Genomic DNA, 24,442 nt, shown 5'->3' with positions numbered 1-24,442 from the left:
GACTCAGATCTATTCCCAAAGGATAGCCTGTCCAGGCACCCTGGTGAGATAGAAGGAGTCAGAAGCCACCACCGACTCAGAGAAAATAAATGATAGTTGTGCTCCCTTGTAGGTCATCTCGATGCTGATTCTTTTTCTGGAAGGTATCTGTCTGCTCCACCTTGGGAAAGGATGAGTTTGCCATCTCTTTGGTCTCAGCTCCATCAAAGGACAAAACTATGAGAGGGCTTGGGTAGTTTGTTTTTTGCAAATGTAGTCGGTGCATTTGTCCATGATGCCTTGGCGATGGCTGTAAGTGTGGATTCGATGAAAAGCACTACATTCTTAGCATTTGACTTAGAGCAAAGGTGGGCTGCTTGGAGACCCTTCTAAGAGTTTGTGGAGGCATGCAAATGTTACTGAAGGAATCAGAAGATGCACCAGTGAATGCCTCCTTCTGAGCAAAGTTGGTATTCTCTACATGGACAGGGGAGCTCTGAGTCCCCCCTCAAGTGCTCTGTGATTTGGAGGTTAGCTTGCACCTTTTATTTCTTTAACACACATGATGCTTATCAAGTATGCATTTGACACAAAAGCAGAACAGGCATCCTAATATTTAAGATACCCAGGCTTGAATCCTGACATTTCGAAGGAAAAGGTCAACTTCTGCACTTTTATCTCTCTCATTTGGTAATAACCTTGAGTTAAGCCCTCTAACTCTTGCAGAACAGAGATACCCTCGGGCACTTTCAGGTCAAAGATGACTTTGAAAAGTGCAGAGCATTCAAAGTTAGAGTCGAGGTTAAGTGTGCGCAAAGCAGTGAGACCGGTTTTGAATGATGGGCAGTCAGAGGAATTATATTCTCTTTGCAATGTCAGGTTAGGAGGATGTCTTGCTGTTCCGTCTCTCTTCCCTCGTCAAGTGCCACCGTGATGTTGGCTTTGAACTCGGGCCCCTGGACGACCACCTGACACTCTTTTCTGGTGTCACGTGCTGCGGCACACCCCATTTCCACCCCTCAGGATGCGTTTCCCTGCCTGGTCTTGAAATTTACCGGAGGCAACATTACCAAGTCAGATCAGTATTCAGAATATTCACAGCTAGACATCACAGAGAAGGGATCCTGCTTCCCTTAATATCCCAACCTCTCTGTTCTCAGGGGCAGGGCAGATGTCATGGAGAAAGAGCTTGCCCAAATGTCACGCTACCTGTTATCAAACCGCATCAAAATCTACTGGTTTCAGAGCCACTTCTTCTTCTTTGTTTTTTTTTTTTTTTTCAGTCAACCTTTTCAAGAAACTAACAAGATGTCGATTTGACAAGATGATAGATACACTTAGGATCTTTCAATTAGGAAAATGCAGTCTACATTCATTAACACTAAAATTAATTCTGTTCATCACATACAGCATCTGTGTCCATTTTAAAAAGTATGTGAGGGTTTTTTTATTTTTATTTTTTTGTGGGTCTCAGCTATAAAAATTACTGGGCACATCTGGATTCCTGGACCCTTTGCAATAACTCTGAGGCTTCCTGGTTTACAGCCACCATTCTGAAGAAATGGAATTTAAGCACTGAAAATCTGCTCTTCTTGGCCAAACGGGTGGTGGCAAGGCCATATCTTGTTATAGGATACGTTTAACAGCGTGAATCACATTGAAAGGCATCTGTGACATCCTGGTGGGCCCCCGCTAGGGAACCGGGGATTTCACTAATTTTCTCTTTCAGGTCATGGTTACTGTAAGAAATCGCATTTTCTTCCAACCAGGAGTTTCAAGTCCCATGGACAAGGGACATCTTCTTGTCTCAGGCACTGTCCCCTGTCTTTGTCCCCTCACTTTGTTAGGGGTCACAATGGGGACAATTAGAGAAAAATACAAAGATCTTCCTCCCTGCCCCCACACACCCTTCTCTCCTTTGTCAGATGCGGGCATGGAGATTTCAAAGTCAAAACAAAAAAATGAGAGCTGGGCAAGGTGGCCCACGTCCACCATCCCAGTGACTTGGGAGGCTGAGGCAGGAGGATGACAAGTTCAAGGCTAGCCTCACTCAGCAACTTAGTGAGACCCTGACTCAAAATAAAAAATAAAAAGGGCTGAAGATGTGACCCAGTGGCTAAGTGGGTCAGTACCCAATCCCCAGTCAGTACCAAAACAAACAAAAACCTACAGGACACAAAAAGCAGCCTCCTTTTGTCAAGTTGCCTAAAATTTGGCGGTGTCATAACAACTTCTAGAACCATCGCTACTTCTACCTGGTGTCTGCAGCTAAGGCCACCTGAGGGCTCCTGCAGGCGGCACACTTTTCATTTCTTGTGGCTGCAGTCTCTTCACTGGGGCTGGAATCCTGGGTCCCTTGCCCCAGCATGCTCTTCTTACCTTTATTTCCTGCTCTTTGCGATGCTCTCGTTCCAATGTGTGGCTCATGGTAGATTTCATTTTCTTTTTTTATAAGATGGACCTTCCCTTGGTCAAGAAGTTAGGTGGCTGCCATATTCAAAAACTGAAGCCAGGGCTCTGTCAAGACAGCAGTGGGGTGTGAGTCCATGGCCTATCGTAGTGTTGGGGTGATGATTCCAGGCATTTCTCTGGAAGCACTGTGGGTCCCAGGCCTGGCTGCCTTCCTGTTGGATCATCTGCATTTTAGGGATCCTACATCTGAGTTCTTGATTCCATGAAAGGAATGTGAGGATTTCCACCAAACTAACTGCAGGGCATATCTCCCGAATAGAATTCTCCATGTAGTGCAGTATTTAAAATTGAAGCATTTGAGGTGAGAGACATAGGTCAGGGCACATGGAATCACCCATACAGCACGTGCCCTTGTAAAGTTGCTTGCAGAAGCAGCTGCGCGGCACCTGCAGAGCTCCAGTTTGCACAGTGCGCTGACTGATGTCACAGCCTTACTTTCCTTATCACGATGCAGACCCTCTGGGCAAGAAAATGATCCACTCAAGTTTCTCTTTATTGTCACCAACAAACAGATGTATGATTTGCCCACGTGTGTGAAAGATGTTTTCATGATCACGCTTGATGAACGTAACGGATGGGCTTCCTTGAACCTGCGGTGGAAAGGCGCAGTTCTATCCGCTATGTTGTCGTGAGGAGTGAAGTCATTTGGGGGCACTGCAAGGAACCTCCTGTTCCTGCACTGAAGCCGGCCCTCAGGGACACTGCCATGTTTGCACTCTCAGGCTCTCTGTGCATGCTTCACACTGACTTCTGCTTCTGCGGTTTGTGCTGTGTCCCCAGTCCATCATTTGCGGTTTTTCAGAGGAATAGTACTTGATCTGAGAATGTCTGAAAGTGCTTGGTGCAAATTTGCCCAAGCATGTGTCGGTCTTGATACAGGGATTGGGACTCCGCGTGTGGATCGGAGACATTGTTGAGCAGACGCACGCTGGTTAGGGCTGGGAGGAGTCGTGTCTGTTGAAATTGAAAACGTGCCAGCTGTGTTTACATCATTAGCACCAAACTTCCCAATTAAACTGTTGATACTATAAATATAGCACACAACTGTCTCAGAAATGGGGCCCGCATTAGCATTCTTCTTCCGACTCGCTTCTTGGGCTTGGAGAGCCATCAACCCGGTGGCAAATGCCAAAGAAGGGGACCTCTGAGATCTTTGCAGGACACAGGGTGTCCTTGTTTCTTTAGGGAGTGATGCCTGCAGACATTGCTGTTTGATTGGTTCCCCGCTCAACCTTCTATCAGAGGCAGTGGATTTGTGTTGACTGCTTCGAGAATGCTCCCTGGTGACCTTTGCTTCAGTATGGTCCTTTTCAGGCTTCTCTTTCCATAAATCTATGAGCCGCTAGGCTCTCATGCCTGAAAGAGAACCGAACCCTCAGAGGCAGGTGGATCAGAATCTCTGGTCCTCAGCTGTTCACACGCTGGAGGGTTCTTTACTAAGATCAGTTTGCCCTTCAATGGCCGGTCCTTCCTTTCCCACCCTGGAAAGTTTTCTTCTCCTCTGTTTTTCTTGGTTTTTCTCTGACCAAAACCTGGCACTGAAGTTGCTACAAAAAAAGAATATTCCTTTGACCCAAATCATCTGTGAGTGTCCACACATCACCGGGTGAGTGTGGGCATGCTTCCGGGAGGAGAGTCTGCTATACCTGCCGGCTGTGTGGTCTTCCATCTCCATCTCTCTTAGTTTCTCCCTGTCCATTCCCTTGTCTGTGAGACGAAGAACTTTTTGTGCTCAAGAAGGGAAAGACTGTGATCCGCTGCCTGGAAGGATACGTTTCTAGGCACAGAATGACAGGCTCTGAGTTGCTTTATCCCATAGTCAAAATAATTTTCATTGATAGGTCCAGAGCTACTTTCGGGCTATAGGCCTGCGTGTGTGCTTTCTGTCTTTCCAAGGAAGGCAGCTTTTCGGGTGTGCTCTGAGGGATAGCCCCTGTGTGTTCCGAGTGTCTTTTCTGGGGTGTCAGAGGGATCCCCTTGACCTTCGCTCTCTGGGTCTCTTGGTGTTGTACTAGGGAGGCCCAGTGGCCAGTGAGCTGTCTCTGCCTCTCTGTGTTCTCATTCTGTGTTCCCTTTCCACGCTGCTGGGCCCTCACCACACCAGCCCCCTGCCCTCTGATGCAAAGGGGCACATCAAGTGTGCCCACCCAGAGGAGAGGGATGGAATACAGACTCTCCTCGGGCAACAGAGGGGCCATGAGACCTCAAATACACAGGCAAATGGAAAGGTAGGAAAGCACAGAATTAAAGAAAGAGGGTGGAGATATTTCTTTATGTCCTTGTGCGTCTTTGTTCTCATCACTAGAATGGGCATTTGCTTCCGCTCCACAGTGAGACGTTACTGGACATCACCCATCCACCTGCGTTACGCAGTGTGGGCCGCACCCAAGAAAGCACCCCCACTTCACAGGACACTGGCACACTGACTTCAAAATCAGGGAAAGGACTTGGGATCGTCAGGTGGCTCCAGCTCCAGAGCCCACGTTCTCTTTCTGAGCTAGAATCAAGAATCACGAGGTGCACATTTCTCACGAGCAGGTCCAGATTTAACAAGGAAAAATGAACACAAAACATACTCGTCAAATTTGAACTTAACGAAAATAGCACAAATTAAGTATAAGTATGTCCTCCATACTGCACGGAACATACTTATCCTAAAAAGTCTGAAATTTAATTTGAACAGGGTGTCTGTATTTTATTTGGTTTTTCAATTTATTTGTTTTATTTTGACATTTTATTTATTTACCTTTGAGGCAGAGTCTCACTGAGTTGGTTAGGGCCTCGCTGAGTTGCAGAGGCTGAGTTGCTTTGAACTTCTGATCCTCCTGCCTCAGCCTCCCCAGGGAGCACAGGCGTGCACCATTATGCCCAGCTTGTCCAATTTATTTTGTGATCTGAAACTTTCTTGTGGACTTCTCCTTGTGTCGGTGGTTTAAAGCTGACTTCTTTAACCATATGAATATCCCCTAGGGAGGTCACACTCTGGCCTGGGCTGTCATGACCAGGTGGATGTCTTGGTGAGTCTGGGCACCTGGATGGTGAACTTGCTTTTATGTCTGTAGTTCACTTGTCTCACGTGATCTGGCTGCTCTTAGCTTTGATGTGAGCTCAGAGCCCAAGCCTCACCAGTCTACTGTAGCTGGACATTTTATTATCAAAATTCCTCCTCAACCAGCCCGTGTCTCTGAGAGGCTAGTGGAATAGTCTGGGAGCCTCATTATCTGGACTCACCATTTTTAATCTCTGCTGCTCAGTGCCTGGGAAAGCTCTTGTGCACACGAAGAAAGGAACAGTGAATTAACCTCTTGGTTAATATTTTGCACCAGACCCTGACGGTACACCTCACCCAGTAGGGAAGGCCACCCAAGAGATGCCATGTGTGGGTGTTTTTTTTTTTCTTGTTTCAAAGGTATTATTTACTAGTAGAACAATATAAAATGTATATCCTTGATATTAAACGTGGGAAGAAGAATCTGATGTGGGGAACAATTACCAGGGTGCATCATACAATTTAGTCCATTTCTCTCTTTGCTTATAAAATATTTTTATTTCTTTGCAGCAATTTGGTAAAATCTTAGATGTTGAAATAATTTTTAATGAGCGCGGCTCAAAGGTAAGCAACTTAATTCACGTTAGAATTGTTTAGCTTATTATAACGTGTTTGCTCTAAATGAGGGGAAACAACTGCACTGTTTTAATTCACACGTTGCGAAAATACACGTCAGTGGGAATTCCTTGAGAGACCCCCGCCCATTTCCAAAGTGGTGGGAAATCCATTGGGGTCAGTTTAAAAATGTGTAGGGGGTAATTTAAAATTGCTGTTTTCTATATATACATATCTCAAGTTTCCAGAGGAAAATTACCCATGCTTAAAAAAATAATGCTGTTGCTACATTTTTGTTTTTCAGTGATAATTATGTTCTTTATATTAAAAAGTGAGTTGATAGTCTCACGAGCAGGTAAATATGTGATTATTCTGTATTAATAAAGTGCAGTTATTTTCCTGGGTCGTAAGGGAGAAAATCTCATATACACCAACCTTTTGAATGTAATTTTATTCATTAGCATGTTGCCACGTACCATTGCTTTGAGATTGCTTTTGTTAGGAAACCCATTTTTTAATAGATTTTTCTGGAGCTAACGTGTTAGTAAAAGTCAAGAGGCTTATATGAAGAGGTTCCAGCACTTTCAAAAGAGATAGATGTTGAAAGAAGGAAAGAGCAGAACTCTTTCCTAGCAAGCTCTCTCTCACTGGCTAAGTGTGGTCCCAAACCAGCAGCATCACCTGGGTATTCATCAGAAATGCAGATTCGCAGGCTCCATCCAGGAGCTACTGAATCAGAAACTCTGAAACTAGGGCCCAGCAGTCTGCATAGTGACAAACCTTCTAGATCTGTACTTCAGGGGACAAGCACAGTGCCACTGTCACTCAACTGTCCCTTCTTACAGCTACCACAGAAAATTCAAGACCCCCATCCAAATCTCCCGTGAAGAGACAAGGCGAAGACCCAGCTGCAGACACTGGGGAGAAACAGGGAATGATATCAGAAGAGGGTGGGAATTGGCTGTAGTGACCAGAGAGCCAGACTTCAACAGCTCTGCTTTGTTTGCTAGCTGACACCCTCAGGTCCTTGGGAATTTTAAGTTTCCCTCTCCTATGAAATTGGATGTTGAGAAACTGCTCCCCAGTTACAGAGATGCTAGCTGGGCCCCATAGCATTCTTTTTGCAGGTCATCTGGGACAAGTCAGGATCCAGGAGGGTTCCCCAGGGCTGGCTTGATCCAGTGCGTCTCAGGCCACAGAGATAGGTAGCTACTGGGTCTCCAGAACCACCTCCTCCCCATGAGGCAAGCATTTGAATTTATTATTGCTTGGACCATCTGTTTCCTCCTGAGTAGACCTAATATTAACTGAATAGGACAGTATTGATCAAATTGAAGAAAATTCCAGCATTCTGTCCGCCATGGACAAGATGATATTGTGATCTGCCAGATAAATTAAAAATATATATATCGATCCATTTTGCTCCATGGTTTTCACTATTCAAGGACCTTGTCTTTTTTCTATGACTTCAGACGTTTTATGGTCCTTCTTGTCACATGGCTGTTGAGTTGGGTCTCCAAGGTGGGGGTGAGGGAAAAGTTGACCCTCCTGCATCTCCTATGAAAATTGTGACCCGGAGGGGCTCCTCCGCATCTGCAGAGCAAAGCTCAGTAAGAGACAAGTGAACCCAGGCCGAACACTCTTCACCCTGGCCTAAGGGGACCTGGGAAGATGCCCTGATGTTGGCCAGCCGGCTTCTCACCCTGGGCCTGCCTATCACCCCGCTGTGTGGAAAATTCTTTTGTTAACTTGCTTTTTTTCTTTTTTTGAATTCATATTTTGTTTTGTAACTTTTGCCAGTTGAAGAAAGCTATTTCATTCTTTTCCAGAGCTCTTTGGGGACATTAGAAGAATATGGTTTGCTATTTTGAAAGTACAATGGTAGTGCTATTTTTGAGCTTCTTCGTCATTCCCATGATTAGCCTGTCTCTGGGGGCTTTGGGAAAAAGACCATTTAAGTTTGCCACATCCAGAACCTGGCTTTATTAGGCTTTTTTTTTTTTTTTTTTTTTTTTTTTTCCATTTTTCTTTTGCATTAGGAAGCATCCAAAATAGCCTCCCTCTCTCAGTGGGCGGGTGGGCTCCTGCAGGGACTGGCCTCGCAGGTGTGAGAGCGGACTGGTTAGGTGCTGCTGGAACTTAACAGGGAACTGCTGAATGGGGGCAGTGGCTCACACGGGGATATTTGTCATACTTGACATTATCTTTCATGGGAAAGGACCTTCTTTAGAGGAGCATTTTCATTTTAGTGGTTGAGAAAACTGAGCTGTGTTATGACCTTATTTCTGTCACTCAGTGCGGGAAAGACAGCCCGGAGGTGGTGGGCCCTCCCTTGTGGGGCAGGACTCTCCCCTTGTGGTCCCTCCCTCTCTGTGGCGCAGTCCCTGAGGCAGGCCACTTAGTGCCAGTGAGGACAGCTCTGTACACATGTGTGCATGTGCAGGGGTGCCTATGCACACACTGAAGCCTCCAGAATATTCTGGGAATGTACAGCCTAAGTAATTTATATATATACAGATACCAAGGATGCAGGAAAGCCACAGGGACAAAAGACCAGAGGTGGATAGCATTTAGGGTTGGCAATCCTACCACTGTTTTGCTTTTAGAAGATTTAAATCAATTTGTTTATCTCTGAAATGATTTTCCAGGGGATACAGCCAGGTTTAGCTGATAGACTAGGAAGTATGCAGTTCAGTCTTTGATTCTATCTATCTACAGGTATTGGGCACATGGCAGGTGAGCCCACCATGGGCAAGAGAGAAGCGTTTCCTGTCCTCAGAGGTTCTCCTGAGCACAGGGAGAGACAGATCATGAAGATGAGCCACTGCAAGAAAATGTGCTGTGTCCCTAGCTGACGGAGAGGCTGTTAAGATCCAGACAGGCAGACCAGTGCTGTTAAAGATGGGGAAGCTTCTCGAAAGAAGGGACTTGCCAGCCGAGAGTGAAGATAACTGGGCATTTGCCGGGGAGGAGAAGGCAGGAGGGATAGACAGGATGCTGCTAGAGCACAGAAGAGGAATGCAGATCCTCACCCCACCTCTGTCCTCATAAATACATGTTCCCTGGATACAGAATGGGTGTTTATGTGAGTGCCAAAGAGGCCAAAAAGGCGAGGTAACTGGGATACAGGAAGGCCAGACTTTATGATTCACAGAAAGAGTTTAAAGTAAGCCCATCATGCTGGTCTGGCAGTCCATCTGGGGGCCACTGTCATCTGGCCTGTTGACCATGCCCGCCTATCAAACGGCCACACAGAGGCCCCCTCTGCAAGAAGCACCAAGCCCTCTCTCCACCCCAGGCCTCTGTCATGGTAGACCTGGGAAGGTGCCTCCCAGCCGAAGGGCACTGGCCACCCCCTGTGACCCTTCTTCATGTTTAAGGAGTCCCACTGCAGCAACCGACCAAGCCAAGTCCAGAACAGGCTTGTTTTGTGCTCCTTTGCAAGACTGAGAAAAAAATGTTGGCGAGCTTTTTAAGATGGCAGGTCGCTGATGCCTTGAGATGCAGTTCTGACTGAGAGGAGGGTCAAAGGGAACCATGGCAGCTGCCTTCCAAGCCGCCTGGGCTCAGGAGAGAGCATACCTGGTGGAGAGGGCTGCGGGCCTCTCTCCCGTCACAGTGCAGCTCCCAGGTGGAGACTGTGATGACCTCTGACCCGGGAAGGTCATGCCACTCCAGCCTGGGCGGGAGATGGAGATTTCCAATGAACTGGTTAGGAAAGCCTGTTTGGTATTTCCAGGACTCTTTCTGGAGTGAGCTGTATTTTGAGCCAACCTTGGCAAATCTCAAGAAATCATCTCAGTAGCTTATGGTGAGGGGACAAACTTGGGGTTTTCCTTTGTAGCGTACGTGCTTTCCTTAGGATCCCAAAGATGCTTCTAGTTCCACCTCATCTCTCCTTGATACACAGCATGCTGAGTTCAGGCCAGCAGGGTTCATGTGCGAAACACGAGAGCCAGATTCTTTAGGATAGTGCAGGGCAGGGGTGCCCCGAGTTCAGCCCACCTAGCTCTTCTTCCAGGACCATGGTAATAGCAGTGGCTGGTCCCACAGGGACAAAGGATGATACCTAGACCTTGGACATTACTATCATAAACTCAGCACACCCCATGGATTACTCTGTCAAAACCAGCGCTACAAAATTCTACTGATTACAAGGAACCAAAACCTTTAGGTGGCACACGGGGACATGAGAGATGATGCAAATCTCACTGCTGAGTCACGCAAGCAGCATTTTAGGCAACAGATTTCTGGGCTCCACTCTGGGCTTCTGATCCAGTAGATAGGATGCAGTGCCTAGGAATCTAAATTTCTCATATATTTTCCTATTCCTTCTGATGTTCAACTAAGTTTGGGACCCACTGACCAAAAGAGAGAGTTGTTGAATAGAGAGAGAGAGAGGGAAAAAAAAATCTGTCTCTTTCCTTTTAAGGAGTTGTTTTTATTTTAACTATTCAATTAGCACGTATTTTTTTAGCACCCAGTTTGAGAGTATGCAAAACTAGGCAGAAGCTTTCTTTTGTGGAATGTGTAATCTTACATCGATCAAATAATTCAGGCTTCTTCCCATCGTAAATCCTCACTCTGGGAAAGATGCTGAAAGTTATTTTATCCAAACTCCCAATGTAAAGAAACTTAATTTTTCTTTAAATGTGAACTCCTGACAAACGACCATCAGTCTACTCTCTCTTGAACACATCCACAGCTTCTACCTTCAGTGAATCCATCCTTATGGGCAGAAATTTGTCTCCAGCCAGCCCCGGGGCAGCCTGTCTGTAACGTCCTTAGATTTGAGGGTCACAGTAGATACCTGTAAGACCAGGAGCTAACGTCAGTTGATCAGAGCTACTTACCTACCAGTACTTACTGCACATTTTATCAGTAACACTGAATATCATACTGTCTCGCCTAAGCAGTTAGAACAAACATTTACTTACCTTTACGTAAGGTTTACCCAGCTCAAATAGAATCCCAACCGAATGCATTATTTCACTCCCGTTGCACTGAAAACCCAAAGAGCTGGGCAAATTTACACTGGAATTGTTCAAAAGGTTGGTGTACATATTTCTGAACAAGATGTACAAATGTGTTGAGGGGTTTTTTTAAAAAAATAATATGTCCTATTTTCTGTACTCTTCTTAGGAACAGTGTGAGTGGAGACAAAAGATGGATTTTGACAGTATGAAGTTTAGTGGGGTTGATTTTTGAGGCTGAAATATTAGAAGCAATATGTACCTGTGGGGAAGCAAAGGGTATATTTGTCCTATATCAGTGAGAGGGGAAGAGCTCAGAGTGTTACTCTAAGTTACATTTTGTCCACGCAGCTTCTTAAGATGCCACCTGTCGCTATGACACTTGAGTACCAGCATAGTGTCTTCCAGCTTAAAATACATACACACCCTTGTCCTTTTGAGTTAATGAAGTTGTGTGAAAACTTGTCCAGTTCAAAAGCATGGATGTTATTGGTGGGGCGGGGGGGAAGGTATGAATATAAGCCATTACTTGAATTATTTGCATTATTAATCAACGGAAGTTTATTTCTATTCATTTCATGTGATTATTTTTGTTTATTAGCACCAAGAGTTTAAGGTTTATTATTATATATATAAAAAAAAGGTCTTTCCTTTTTTTAGGCTTTGAAAGTTTTATTTTTGAGAAGTGAGGGCTGTAGAATTGACAAATTCGAATAACCCTAAGATTGCATGAGGAAGAGGTGTTTTTTTAAAACCACACCGCATGACTCTGTAGGCAATGTTAGAGGATTTTGGCATTCATTGTTGAATTCTGTGCACACGTTTTATTTTACTTTACTTTTTAATTTGCATGTCCAGAAAGTGGTTCCCTTTTCTTTTTTTCTCGTTATCTCATTTTATTCTCTGTGAAGACACCGTACCTTTATTTTGATCTCATTTTCTTTTCGTTCCGTTTCCTTTCTTCTGTAGTGCCGTTCAGAAGGGTATTTTTTGATATCGTTCTTTGAATTCTTCGGGGGTTACAGCTAACCGGTGACAGACAAAACAATCTTGTTCACATTGGTCGCTTAATAATTGCACATCTTAGTACTCTTATAATTTCTCTAATTTGCATGTTACAGAACTGAAGTCAGGACGAGGAATAGAAATTAAAGCGAGAGAACGTGACGAAGTGGTCGTTGATTGAAATAATAATATGCATGTTGTTTTCCCTTCTCCCTCCTGCATGCAGGGATTTGGTTTCGTAACTTTCGAAAATAGTGCCGATGCGGACAGGGCGAGGGAGAAATTACACGGCACCGTGGTAGAGGGCCGTAAAATCGAGGTGCATGTTCAAAATATTTTCCTTTTCATCTTTTTTATCAATGTCTGCTTCACGCTCATTCGTTGTTCCAGATGCATCTTTGGCGTCTTGTATGTGACCCTACTCCCTTCTCATCGTTTATATATATATATAAATATCTATATATAAAAAGGAAAACTGGCCTTACTTTATTTTTTTTTTTTTGTTACTTTTACTTTATCGTGTTGATCTTATTACTGCTGAAAGGTGGATGGCAAAAGTGAGACAAAAGAAAGGTTAATCTGAAAGTATCTTTTTTTTTTCTTTTTTTTCATTTTATTTTCCATGTTTTATAAACAATGGGTGCAGTAGGTTCCAAAGAGAAGACAGTCATTGCAAACCAAACCGAATATGCAGGACAGTTTCTTTTTCTTTCCACTTCAGGGTTGAAGAGGGATCCTCAGTGGTTTGCAAATTAAACCAAATCGTGAAAGCAGTCAGCGTTCAAAAGATTTGCTAAAAAAGAAAAAAAAAAAAAATGAGAGAGCTTTGTCATTAAACCTTTCATTTTTTTTTTTTTTTTTAAGAAGCCAGTTGGAGTTTTTGCATTCTTTTGATTATAAAGTGAATCACCAAACAGGACTTCCTGCTCAATATCTGGCCCCTGTTCTTTGAAAATACGAGTACCCAAATTCGGAGGCTCCACGAGTCTGTTATTTGTGCCACTGGGATCCCCCTCAATGCAGCCCCCGGGTCATATTTGTTAAAACTTTAAAAAAGAAAAGAAAAAAAAATTACCAGTTAAAAATGCTGCAGTCTTTGGAGTAAGATGTTGCATATTTTGCCTTTCATTTCCCCCCCTCGACGGTAACGCTTAGGCCCCTCACCAAACTCTCAGTAACCATGGTAACTGTATACAAACCATGCTGGCGATGGTGTTGAATGGTAAGTGGTGAAGTCCATCTGCCGTTTCACGTATTTAGTGCTGATATATCTCTATACATATCTATCTACCACGTGAAGTTTTTTGACTTGTTGTATTAAGTTTTCTTGATGCTCTATTTTTTTGGATATTGGTACGCCTGTAATTGAGTGTACGTTCTAAGCTAGCCTGGGAGGCTCTGACTGGATTGAGTTATGACCGGTGCACATCTTACTCAGATTGTTAACTCCATATTGTGTCACACAATGCACCCTCTCTTTTATCCTTTTGTTAGCTGTGACTCTAAAGCTTGAATGATTTGTTAATTCCTGCGATGTTAAAGGCTCTTGTTCCAAGTGTTGAATGCTACATGTTGCTTCCAGATGGTCCTTCCCTCCCAAAGTGTTGCACACGGCTTAAACCTGTTTGTCCCTTTTTTTGACATTTATGTTCCCTGTACCTTGTCTCTTCCCTCTTCTACTCCACTGCATGCTCCTTCATATGAACCTTATTTTATGTTTAAAAAACGATTTATTGTTTCTGTGTTACCATGGAGTACACGCATGCTTTTAAATCTTCAATTATGCAGTATCTTTTAATTTGCTTTTACTGTCTCTTTATTAAACTTTTAAATGAGATGACATTGCTTTATTGAAATGATTTGTAAGTTAAAATGGTTATGAAGTAAATGTAATTATAAAAATGTATGATTTTGTTATGCACCTACTGCCTTTTATAAATTAAAATGCATTTTAGTTTTTAGTTTTGTTTTTCTGTTTTTAATAAGTAATCACAGTCATAATGCATGCGACTAATTGAATTGCAGGCCAGCTCTGGAATATGCACTCATTTGAGTTTTCTATGTACGTAGGTAAATAATGCCACGGCTCGCGTAATGACAAATAAAAAGACCGTGAACCCCTATACAAATGGTGAGTAGATCTCTCTAGCTCTGAAGCTGTGAGTTAACCAGGGAATCCGTTCCCAGGAGGAGCAGTTGCCTTCCCTGGCCCCTGGATGCTGCCTGCTGACCTGCTGCAGGCAGCACCTAAATCAATGGGATAATTTTCACAACAAAGGCAAACCTAGTTTTCGGGTTAAGTGTGTGCCCTCCTCCTCCCGCCTCTCTAGAGTAACTCCCATGGAGATCCAGCAATTATTGGGGAGCTATTTGGGTAATCCGTTGTTGTTCTGTTAAACTGCAGGAGAGTGGAGGTTTGACTCCTCTGTAAGTTTAGCCTCATGTCCTGTTGATCTCCGTCATTCCTGGAGATGTGGCTGCATAATTTTGTTCTGGCTCAGAGTCTTCTCCGGAGCTCCTGGGCTCCTGTACCTGGGAGGTGTCTCATGGGTTCCAGAGGGAGAGCAGAATGTGTGAGTGGGCCTTGTGTTCCTCTCTGGGGGCCCAGGGCCACTCGGCACCAGGGAAGGAGGTGGCTGTGTATTGCAGACACTTTCAGGACAGTGCGTGCCTACCGCTACCAAGAAACCCCCTCGAAACTCACAAAACCAATTCATATGGATATGAAGCATTATTAAAAATGTTCAAATATTTTGATTCTTTAATCCTTCTCAAAATAATCTCTCTTCAGGTATACATGGGAAACTTGTTATGCTAATCTCATATTTAATTGTATCAGAAATTAAAAAGCAAGTAACACAGTAAATTTAAGTGCATGCACTTAGTAGAATATTATATTCATTAAAATGAGCAGATTAAAGACAAGGAAGGGTCCTATAATAAATAAAACTTCTTAGGTAATAGAAAAAGATGTGGATAGTATGATTTCATCTAAGTAATTTCACAGAATGCTGAAGTTGCATTGAATTGTGAGACAAGAAGATATTTTTTTCTTTGACTCATAGGTTTTTTAAAAATAATGATTTTATTACAATCAAGGGTAAAAGTATTTGAAATTTTTAAAGTTTTGATTATACGTGTAATATGGAAATAGAATTATTTTAAAAAAGAAAAAATCATTTAAAAGAAGGAAACCTTCAAGACAGAGCCCAGGTGTCTTTTGACTCTCACTACTGCTAGCCTGTTCTCCTCTCTCCCCCTCAGAGGAAGCACTGTTACAGGTTGTTGTCTTCAGCTTTGCTTGTTCAGCTTTACCTTGTATAATAGATATAGGTGGATAGCATTCACAGCATTGCATGCGTGTTTTTGACATAAATGGTGCATTGCTTCTAATGGATCTTGATAAATCAATGTGGAATTCTCCCAGTGTCAATACACACAGATCCAAAGTCACTCTTCTGGGTAGTTACATAATATTCCATAAAAGTGGATATGGATGTATTCAGAATCTCACTGTGGACTGATGCTTTATTCTTTTCTTCTTTGCATTTGTGTGTCATAAACAATGTTAGCATTTGATAGTTTTGTTTTTCCTCTTCCTTCTGCACATGGGACAAAGTCACTCTGTTCTGAATTTAGGAAAGGGGCACCATTATATTGAAGACAGATACACCACAGCTGTTACACCCTTGATATAATGTGGTTTTAAATTGAAAGACCACAAGAATTATTTTTCTGCTCACCACTTTTCCTGGCTTCAGCAATCCAAAATCGACCCTTAAATGGTATAGACAATTTCAACAACTGACCTTGAATTCCCAGCCCTGAGTGAAGTGAACCTCTGATTTATGTATCAGGAACCCTCTTTGGGTAAAAATTATAGCTCTGCAACTTGCCTATTGTCTGTGGTGACATCAACCTGACTGTTGAACATTTTCTTGAATTATGAAGTCACAGCTCCGTGTGTGTATGTCTAGCGAAGGTGCTCATGTGAACCAAGTGAGAAACAAGGAAGCCAAATACTCTTCTGTAAGCCATGTGTATACCTGCATTTATGCATTTTTTTTTAAAGGAAGAGTTATAAATCGGAAACTATGGAAAGCAGACCTCTAGTACTTTTGGACACAATTCAAAGCCGATTCATGAATAGTTAACCCTTCTGGAATGCTGTGTATGCATTTTGAGAAACATTTTAAAGGCACCGAATGAAAACTTGCACAAAGGACATTATTTATTCTACTTGTGAGATGTAAAAACTGAGACAAGATGGGGGAAGTAATTGATGATGTCTTTTATTTTGATTATGAAGTAAATATCATCACTATAAATAAAATTTCCCATAAATTGCAGTATGATATTACTGGGAAACCATAGGGTTCTTAAAATTCTTAGCAAGTTGGTACAGGTATGGTGAAGAAGGATAAATTGGAATCCATGAAGTCGTGTTGAAGTGAGAAAATAAAACTATCCCTGAGGTTCATTCCTTAGCTATATAATCCATTATCATAAACCGTGGAAATCATGCTTTAACAAAATTACAAATGACTGGTCCTCCGAATTTCAAGTTATCTTCCAGTGGAGAAAAATGGGTTTTAGGGCCAGCATCACATCCATAAATTCTTTCAATCATGTATCCAGCCAAAACTTTAACAGTTGAGGAGTTTCCAACAATGCAGGATACTTGACCTTAAATGCAATGGGAGATATGCACTTGGGAGGTGCTACTGTGGAGGATTATGGTTAGGACAGTCATGGAGTGTGCAGGTTCCATTCCCGGGACTTTTAAACATGGTTATGAGAGAATGCTGTAGAAGGAAAACAGACTTGGAAATTCTACCTGTCAGAAAGCTCTACAAAGAGGCATAGGCTATTATACCCAAGAAGACCTACCTGCACAGAGGAGCTAGGAACATTTTAGGTTCACTGTGTACATTGGTCGCAAAAACTGGATCTGCCAATCAAGTTAAGAGTTAGATATGGAGGGACTTCTTGGAAATGGGGAAGCATGGGCATTAGATATGACTCCTTCATTTTCTTAGAGATTTTTAGAAAAGTGTACCAAATCTCCAAGATGATAAAGAAAGGTAGACTCTGTTTCCTCTATCAGCTGTGCTCACCACTGGCCACTTAGCTGTAGCCAAGTTGTCTAAACTCAACCCACACCAGTTTTCTCAAGTCAGAACTAAACATATCATGGGACCTGAACACATCATGTTGGCGTAGGTATTTGTGATCAGTATGGGAGAGAAAGCACTCAATTCAAGGTTAGGTGTGGAAAGCACCCTGATTTCTTTCACTACAATTTGTACTGCAATTTTATTTAATTACACATATAATCTCAACACTAAGTAGTCGCCTTATTCCTTTTTCATTGTGAATACTAAGTCAAATTCCTGATGGGTACCAGTGTAAGGATCACACATTCAGACCCACAAGAACTGAGCAGATGAATGAGCAGAGAGAGTCTGGGAAGCTTAGTCTAACTAGAGGACAGAATGGGGCAGGATAACAGTAAAAGAGAACCCTCCTCTCTGACAGAGCTACCTGGGGGATTCTGAACTCAAAATTCCAGCTCTACCAGTGTTTCTAGAGCACCAGAAAGCATATATTTTAGATAAAACCTAAATGTTGGTCATAAATCCACATTGCCAACAACAACAACAAAAAAAGATTGAATCAAACCAAAACTCTCCTGTAAATAATGTGCAATTAACAATTAACTTCCCTTCCTTTTGACATTAGGGCTTTGTCTCCTGCACCATTCAGCTCTCAGGTCCCTGATAATCCGACTGCATCCTTTAGAAAGTTCCTGTATGCAGTTTTTGAAACCCCTGCAGTGTGTTTAAGGGTACTTTCTGGAATGTGTTTCTTTGCTCTTCAGCCCAGCAGAGCCCTGGAGAAAGCACGTGTGTTTGGTGCTCCTGTTGACTCCTATTACTGCATAGCCAAAACTAGGGGTCCCGGTCTATTTTTTTTTTTTTTTTAAGAAGGCTTGCACACGTTACCTTGGGCAAGCTAAATTTGGGGCAAGAAGTGCTTGCTGATTTAGATGCAGCTCCTGAGGCCCAGCCTCAGAGGGGTCCCTCTAAACCGCTCCAGGGTCTGGTTTGGAGCAGACCCAATGTGACTAGGCTCTGCTCCATTGCTTTGTTGTAGGGGGGCCCTGGGATGCTGCGAGTGGTGGGCTTTCTCAGCTGTTCTCTTTTTTGTTGTAAGCCTCATTGTTCGGTTTAATGTCCTTGATCAAAATCTCTGAATTTGCCAGGCCTGGGGCTGTACACAAACTGCCTAAGACATTTAAAACGGGATCATTTTCCCCGTCTCCCTGACAGTGCAGGCTCATCATCTCCAGCAGGGTTATCCCAAGGGTCTCTTCCAGGTACTAGAAGGAGTTGTAGAAACTATGGGTTCATTTGCATGCGATTTGCATACATTTACATAAGCCTGCACAAGGTCTGTAAATCTGAGCAGAGGTGATTTTAAGGGCTGGATTCTCATCGCCTCTCCCTGGAAGACAGTCAATTGCTAGCAGGTCCTTCATTAGATGTACAGCATCTATCAGGAAGTAGGTCACTGGAGGGTGGAAGGAGACAGTCTGAGCCCAAAGCAAAAGAGTCCATTAGAGAAAGCTCTGTGTTCCTTCAGCTCCTTCAGAATGAAACCAAGGAAATGTTTATGGAGCAACAAATATTTCCCTAACACCTCTTCAGGTGCTGGGGATTCATGATGGACAGCAGTCCTGCCCACTTTTACCATTGATTTTAATGAGGTTATAGACATGTGGTTATAGAAAACGAGCAAACATAGAAAGATGATAAATCCAGGTAGTGTTGAACAGCTATGCAGAAAATATAACTGGTCATTGAATCAAAGAAAAATTCCAAGGAAGGTGGGAAAGGGGCATACACTGGGAAGAATTCGAAGATCTAATGCACCAAGACAACTTTGTGAAGAGCTATGGAGAGTTCTCCAGGCACAAGGCAAAGCCTGAATCCAAAATGATCTTAGGTGGTTTTATTCAGATCGAAAAGGTCAATGCCACTGTGACTTGGAGAGAAGGGGACAGTGGTACAAAATAAATAGACAAAGGTTAGATTGTGTGGGCTTCTAGACCAAGGTAAGGAATTTGTGTTTATCTTAGGTCCAGGAGGAAGCGGTTGCATTCTGAGCAGCAAATGACACGTCTAAGTAATTTCTCACACATCATTATGGCCACTTCAGTGGGACCAGAGTTGGGGAGGGAGGAAGAATGAGGGAAGAGCAGATGGTGATCTTTGCTGTGGGACGTGTCTGACAAGAGGTAGAAGTGTCCCTGTCTGGGATCATGACAGTGGAGAGGAAGGAAAGGACTTTCCTAAGTCCCTCAGAGGATTCTCTAATGCAATGCAAGTCTCATATGAGGACAAGGAGGGAATGGAGGAGATTCATCAGGAGTTCTGTTTTGAGCCGTCCGGGGAATGAGGACAGCTCCTTTGACTTGGGGAGGAACGGCGCTTCAGGGTTAAGGTGAGAAGAAGTTGAGTTTTCAGTCCTACCATCAGAAAGGCCCCTGTGGCTCCTGCGGTGATAGGGGAGCGGGCTTGTGTAGGGGAAAGGATCTGGGATGGGAAGGAATGGCATATCTGCCCTGATGTTCCCTCAACCACCCAAGCAGGGTCGTTACATTTTGTAGCTCACAGATTCCAAGTTGATTTCTTGCAGAGGCGACCTTATTAATCACCTCTCTCAATTGATGCCTCAGACATGAGATGGCATAGACCACCTGGCCAGGGAGAATAGCCTTTAATTTATATTAGTCTTAAATTGACTGAAATTTTTTTACGAGTACACTTGGTAAACAGGCGGATAGATGACCCATAGGTAGGTAGGCAGATAAAAAATAGATGCAGATGGATAGACAGGTAGATAGATGCCAGATAGGCAGGCAGGCAGACAGTTGAGAGGTAGATAAATAAGTAGTCAATAGATAGATAGATGATAGATGATAGATAGATGATAGGTAGGTAGAGAGAGAGACAGACAGACAGACAAGACAGATAGATAAACAGACATGATGGATGGATGGATGGATGGATGGATGGATGGATGAATTTTTTGGTCCAAATAAGGAAGATAAAGGCAGATACAAGTTACATGATTTAACATGGTTTCTGAACAGTCTTAGACACTTCTGAGAAATCCACTTCTTTGAGAAAACAAAGGCACTGGCATACTTTACAATCTCTGACAGTGACATCAAAATTAATAGTTTGCTGTAGGATTACCTACAAAAAAAGTATTTAGAGGTGCTAATGGGACAAAACCTTGGAGTGTGAACAAGGCTTCTTCTCCATAGCCCATAAAATGTAGGGCCCTAAGCAGGTGTGAGATGGAGAACAAGGGGCAGAAGAAGGAGAATAATAAAGTAATTAATTATTCATGTAGCATGATTCCAGATATATTTCAGAGTTCAGGACTTCTGTGGAGTATTAAAAAGAGGGAGAACATTAAAAATGTCTAACCCTTCGATTCAAACTACTTTGCTCTATTTTTCTCTTGGACTCCAAATAACAAGAAATGTGGATATTAGCCCCATGTCCCCACTTCTTTTTGGAAGTGGTTGGAACTTCAGTGGGTGAAATTGAAGTCATTTTGCACGTTGATTAAAAACATGCTGTGAATTCTGTAAAGCAAGACATGACAAGTGTTAAGAGAGAAGTTTTCATGTATAAAATGAGAAAAGTGGCCTCAGAATTTCTTGTTCCCTTCTATGGGTCTAAAAGGGAGCCCAAGAGTGCCCATTAATATCTCACAGGTGATTCAAGTTTACTTTGAAAAACACTATCCTGAAATCATCCCCCAGAATGTAAACCATTCAGCTCATTCAGGTTAGAACCAAAAGTTCTTAGAAACAACACATTCTTAGAAAGTTCTAGAAAGTTCTGAATCTCACCAGATCCTGGGGCCTCTGTTTTCCTGAATGGATGCTTAGGGACACCTCTCAGCTTTTCAGGGAGGCACCTCACTCAGGCCAGGTAGGGTGTCATACCTCTCCTTTCTGGAAAGTCCTGCAGAGCTCTTGTTTTTGTAAATAGCTTCCTTCACATCCAGGGGTTGGGTCACCATCTCCCTTTCTCAGGAGCTTTGGTATTTGACCTTCTGTTCATGGGCATGGCATGAGGCAGGACATGACTTCAGCCTCCTCTGTTCTTCAAGAGTCCTATAATGAGCTGGGTACAGTGGCACACATCTGTAATCCCAGTGACCTGGGAGACTGGGGCAAGAGGATTGCAAGTTTAAAACCAGCCTTAGCAACTCAGTGAGACCCTGTCTTTAAATAAAATATATTAAGAAACAAAATAGCTGGGGTGGCAGCTCAGTGGTTAAGCACACCTGGATTCAATCCCTGGTACCAAAAAGAAAGTCCTATAATGAATGGTCTCCTGAAGACTTTCCAATAGGAATGAGCACACCCCTCAAAGATGGTCATTCTGAGATGTTCCCTAGGTAACGTCCCTTGGTCTACAACCTGCTTCTGCACTTGTGAATTTTCTTGTATGATCTTTTCTTGAGAAAAATTTCTGAAGGGCAGGACTCTTTGTAAAGGAAACTTTCCATCCAGAGCATTTGGAAAATTACAGGATTCTGTTAATCTCATAGACAGGGTGTTTGAAAGTTACCTTAGATATCATGTGCTGATTAAGAATTTTTATGGTTCCTGGATGCATTAAAAATATATTCCACACTAAATCTCCAAGGGATAAAGTACCATTTTCTTCAGTATTCATAAAGCACTCCAGAATTCCTCTAGTCTCAGGGTCATAATTGGGAATGATAATCGTCAGAGTATGTTATTGATATGGTAGAAAATTAATTACATCATTTTCAAAAGGTTCACCTGGAGCTGGCTAGTAGTTTCTATTCCATTAACTTGCATTGACAGAAAATCAAAGAAGGGCATAAATCCATTTTTATGTATCGTTTTCAAAGGCAAATGTTTTTATACATGCTCTAAATATATATCCTTTAGTTTTTAAAATGCAAAACAAAACAAAACAAAAAAACCTTCAACCGACTTGAATTGTGGTTACTTTGTGATGATGGAAGTTGTTGATGGTAATAACCCTTTTGTTTTATTTGTTTTAAGGCTGGAAATTGAATCCAGTTGTGGGTGCCGTCTACAGTCCTGAGTTCTATGCAGGTAAAGAGTTTGTTTTGCACGCTGCCCTCTTGGTCTTTTCTAAATGTGCTTTGCCTGCCATTAAGGAATGGGTTTTGTAAAAGAATCTGCACCCAGTGAATCCTCATCCTGACAAGTTCTGAATGATTTCTTGGGGCAAAGCCAACAGTGTTTAAAACCCTTTAAAAATTAAAGGTGAACCGTATGAGTTACCTTGTGGGGTAAGCACTGAGCCCTGATCCTGTGACATTTCACTTTGGTTTTGCCCTAAGAAGGCATTGAGACTTTTGTTCAATTGCATCTTGCACACATGGAGAGCGGCCCATGCCCATTTATTTCCACGTGCCTGAATGTGTCTTTTAGTCATACATTTCCATTTGGGGTCGCATCTACTTTTTCCTGGCAAAGCAGAGAGTCGGCTTAATTATTCCCCTAACCTGGCAGCCAGTCGGCCTATTGAAGAGAAGGCCTGTTTAGAATCCTGGAAAAAATGTCGCTGTCTTTCTTTCTCCATTAACCGACTTCCCTTAGCAATTTCCCTTCTCTCTACTTTGCCTTCAGGGTCTGTCTGTCCCCCACCCCTTCCCTGACCCAGCACCAGCCACCCTCCATAGGAAAGCCTGCTCTGAGGAAGCTCAGCTCCCACGTTGGGGGAGAGGGCTGCCCCCGAGCAACAGGGGCCGAGGCTCCCTGTCTAGACGTGCTCAGCTTGGCCTGTCCCTGCTGTCTGGTGTCTTCTTGCTCACTGTCAAGCCTACACCGAACACTTAGAACCCCTGCTGTAGTTTCGCCACATGGAAAGGCAAAAGGAGTATGTCTTGCTTCTGGAAAAGGAGAAATAAACACCCAGTTGATCTAGAGTCCCTCACTTAGCCACCGTTGATGGCGAGTCATGCCCCAAGCCTTCTTGCTTCCTGGGACGCCTGACTTCTGCCGTTCAACTGACTCTGAGCCTCAACCCTAGTGGGTGAGAAGGGAACATCGGGGCGGAGCTACCCCAGCACCATCTGATAAAAGCTTAAAATTGGGTAAATCTAGGGTGGCTTAATGTGAGGGCAGAGTTCTGGGTTTCAGGTCAGCCATATTTTCAGGTGCTCTTTGGTGTGAGTTTTGCCAGGAGCCTAGACTAAGTCTGCCACTGTGAAGTGGAAGCTGTGTTGGCCCTTGTGGGGGAGGAGAGACTTGGTGACAGGCCATGGTTACAGCATGGACCCCAGTTCCCAAGAGGACACACAGCAGAGTGAGGAACATGGAAACTACACCCAGACAGCCAAGCTCAGACCCTGGCTCCCCCGCTTGTCAGCAGTGTGACTCTGGCAAGTTACTTAACCTCTCTGTGCCTCAGTTGCTTCATCTGTCAAATGGGGATAATGATAGTAACCAGCTCATAGGTGTTTCTTAGAATTAAAGGGATTGACCATCGTAGTTGTGTTTGCAAATAGTCAGCATCTTAAACATGTTTCATAAATAAAAACAAACATTTTATGCAATACCTCTCTGGCACGGGTACAAAGTAGCTGAGAGCTGATTCTGATGACTTCTGAGCATACTCAGACTGGAAGACCCTTTTCTTAATTCACGGGAGGATTAGCTCTTTCATTTTCAGAATGTCCACCTGGGGGCAGTTAATTCCTGGGATCTGGGGCATTGCAGTCTGTTTGGGGACAGGCAGTATTCGGCAGGTGTTGCAGGAGAGCATCTTGCGCATGTGTAGAGACATGACCTCTCCCGTGGTCTGAGCATAAATGGCACACTGGGGAGGTGGCAGATTGTCTGTCCACGTCCGTGTGCCCATCCGCAGGTTTTCTGCTGTTAAGGAAAGAAAGCAAGAGGGCTTCCTGTGGAGAGGCTGGTGTTGAAATGTGACAGAGGAGGGTGCCTGTTTCGGGTCCCCTGCAGTGTAGCTTCTGGCATGCTTGGTCCTCTTAACCAGGAAGACCCCGGCTCTCTCCCAGAGGTCCTACGTGTGTCTGTGGGTGTTTAGGGGACATTCAGATGGGGCCATAGCTCAGTGAGATGCACGCATACAAGAGGGAGTTGGTATACTTTCCTTCTAGAGCGTTGGAGCAGTACTCAAAGTAGCTCAGGGTCCAGCCCCAGAAGGAAGGCCGGGGACCGTGGGAAAAGGGTGCGTGGCAGAGGTTGTTTGCTGAGTACTTGGTACCTTCCAGGCGCTGTTCTCAGCACTTCACACAAGTGGATGTGCTCGATCCTCAGGGCAGTTTTGAAAAGGACAAAACTAAGGTACCA

The 24,442-nt window shown here is 43.5% G+C and overlaps 1 protein-coding gene across 23 annotated transcripts in view; it reads left to right on the top strand.

Annotated features, from left to right (window-relative positions):
- The window catches only part of Rbfox1 (RNA binding fox-1 homolog 1), a 1,331,252-nt gene that overhangs the window by 1,215,292 nt on the left and 91,518 nt on the right, over nucleotides 1-24,442 (top strand). For all 23 annotated transcript variants that reach the window (XR_007106088.1, XR_007106087.1, XM_047533400.1 and 20 more), the window contains 4 exons: nucleotides 6,011-6,064; nucleotides 12,260-12,352; nucleotides 14,104-14,164; nucleotides 22,160-22,213. Coding sequence is in view for 21 of the 23 variants with exons in the window: in XM_047533400.1 (XP_047389356.1) it covers nucleotides 6,011-6,064; nucleotides 12,260-12,352; nucleotides 14,104-14,164; nucleotides 22,160-22,213 (262 nt within the window). In the remaining 2 variants the exon portion in view is untranslated. The remainder of the gene's footprint in view (nucleotides 1-6,010; nucleotides 6,065-12,259; nucleotides 12,353-14,103; nucleotides 14,165-22,159; nucleotides 22,214-24,442) is intronic.

This window comes from Sciurus carolinensis, chromosome 18, assembly GCF_902686445.1.
Source record: "Sciurus carolinensis chromosome 18, mSciCar1.2, whole genome shotgun sequence".
Taxonomy (NCBI): Eukaryota; Metazoa; Chordata; class Mammalia; order Rodentia; family Sciuridae; genus Sciurus; species Sciurus carolinensis.
This window is presented reverse-complemented; position numbering and strand designations above follow the sequence as displayed.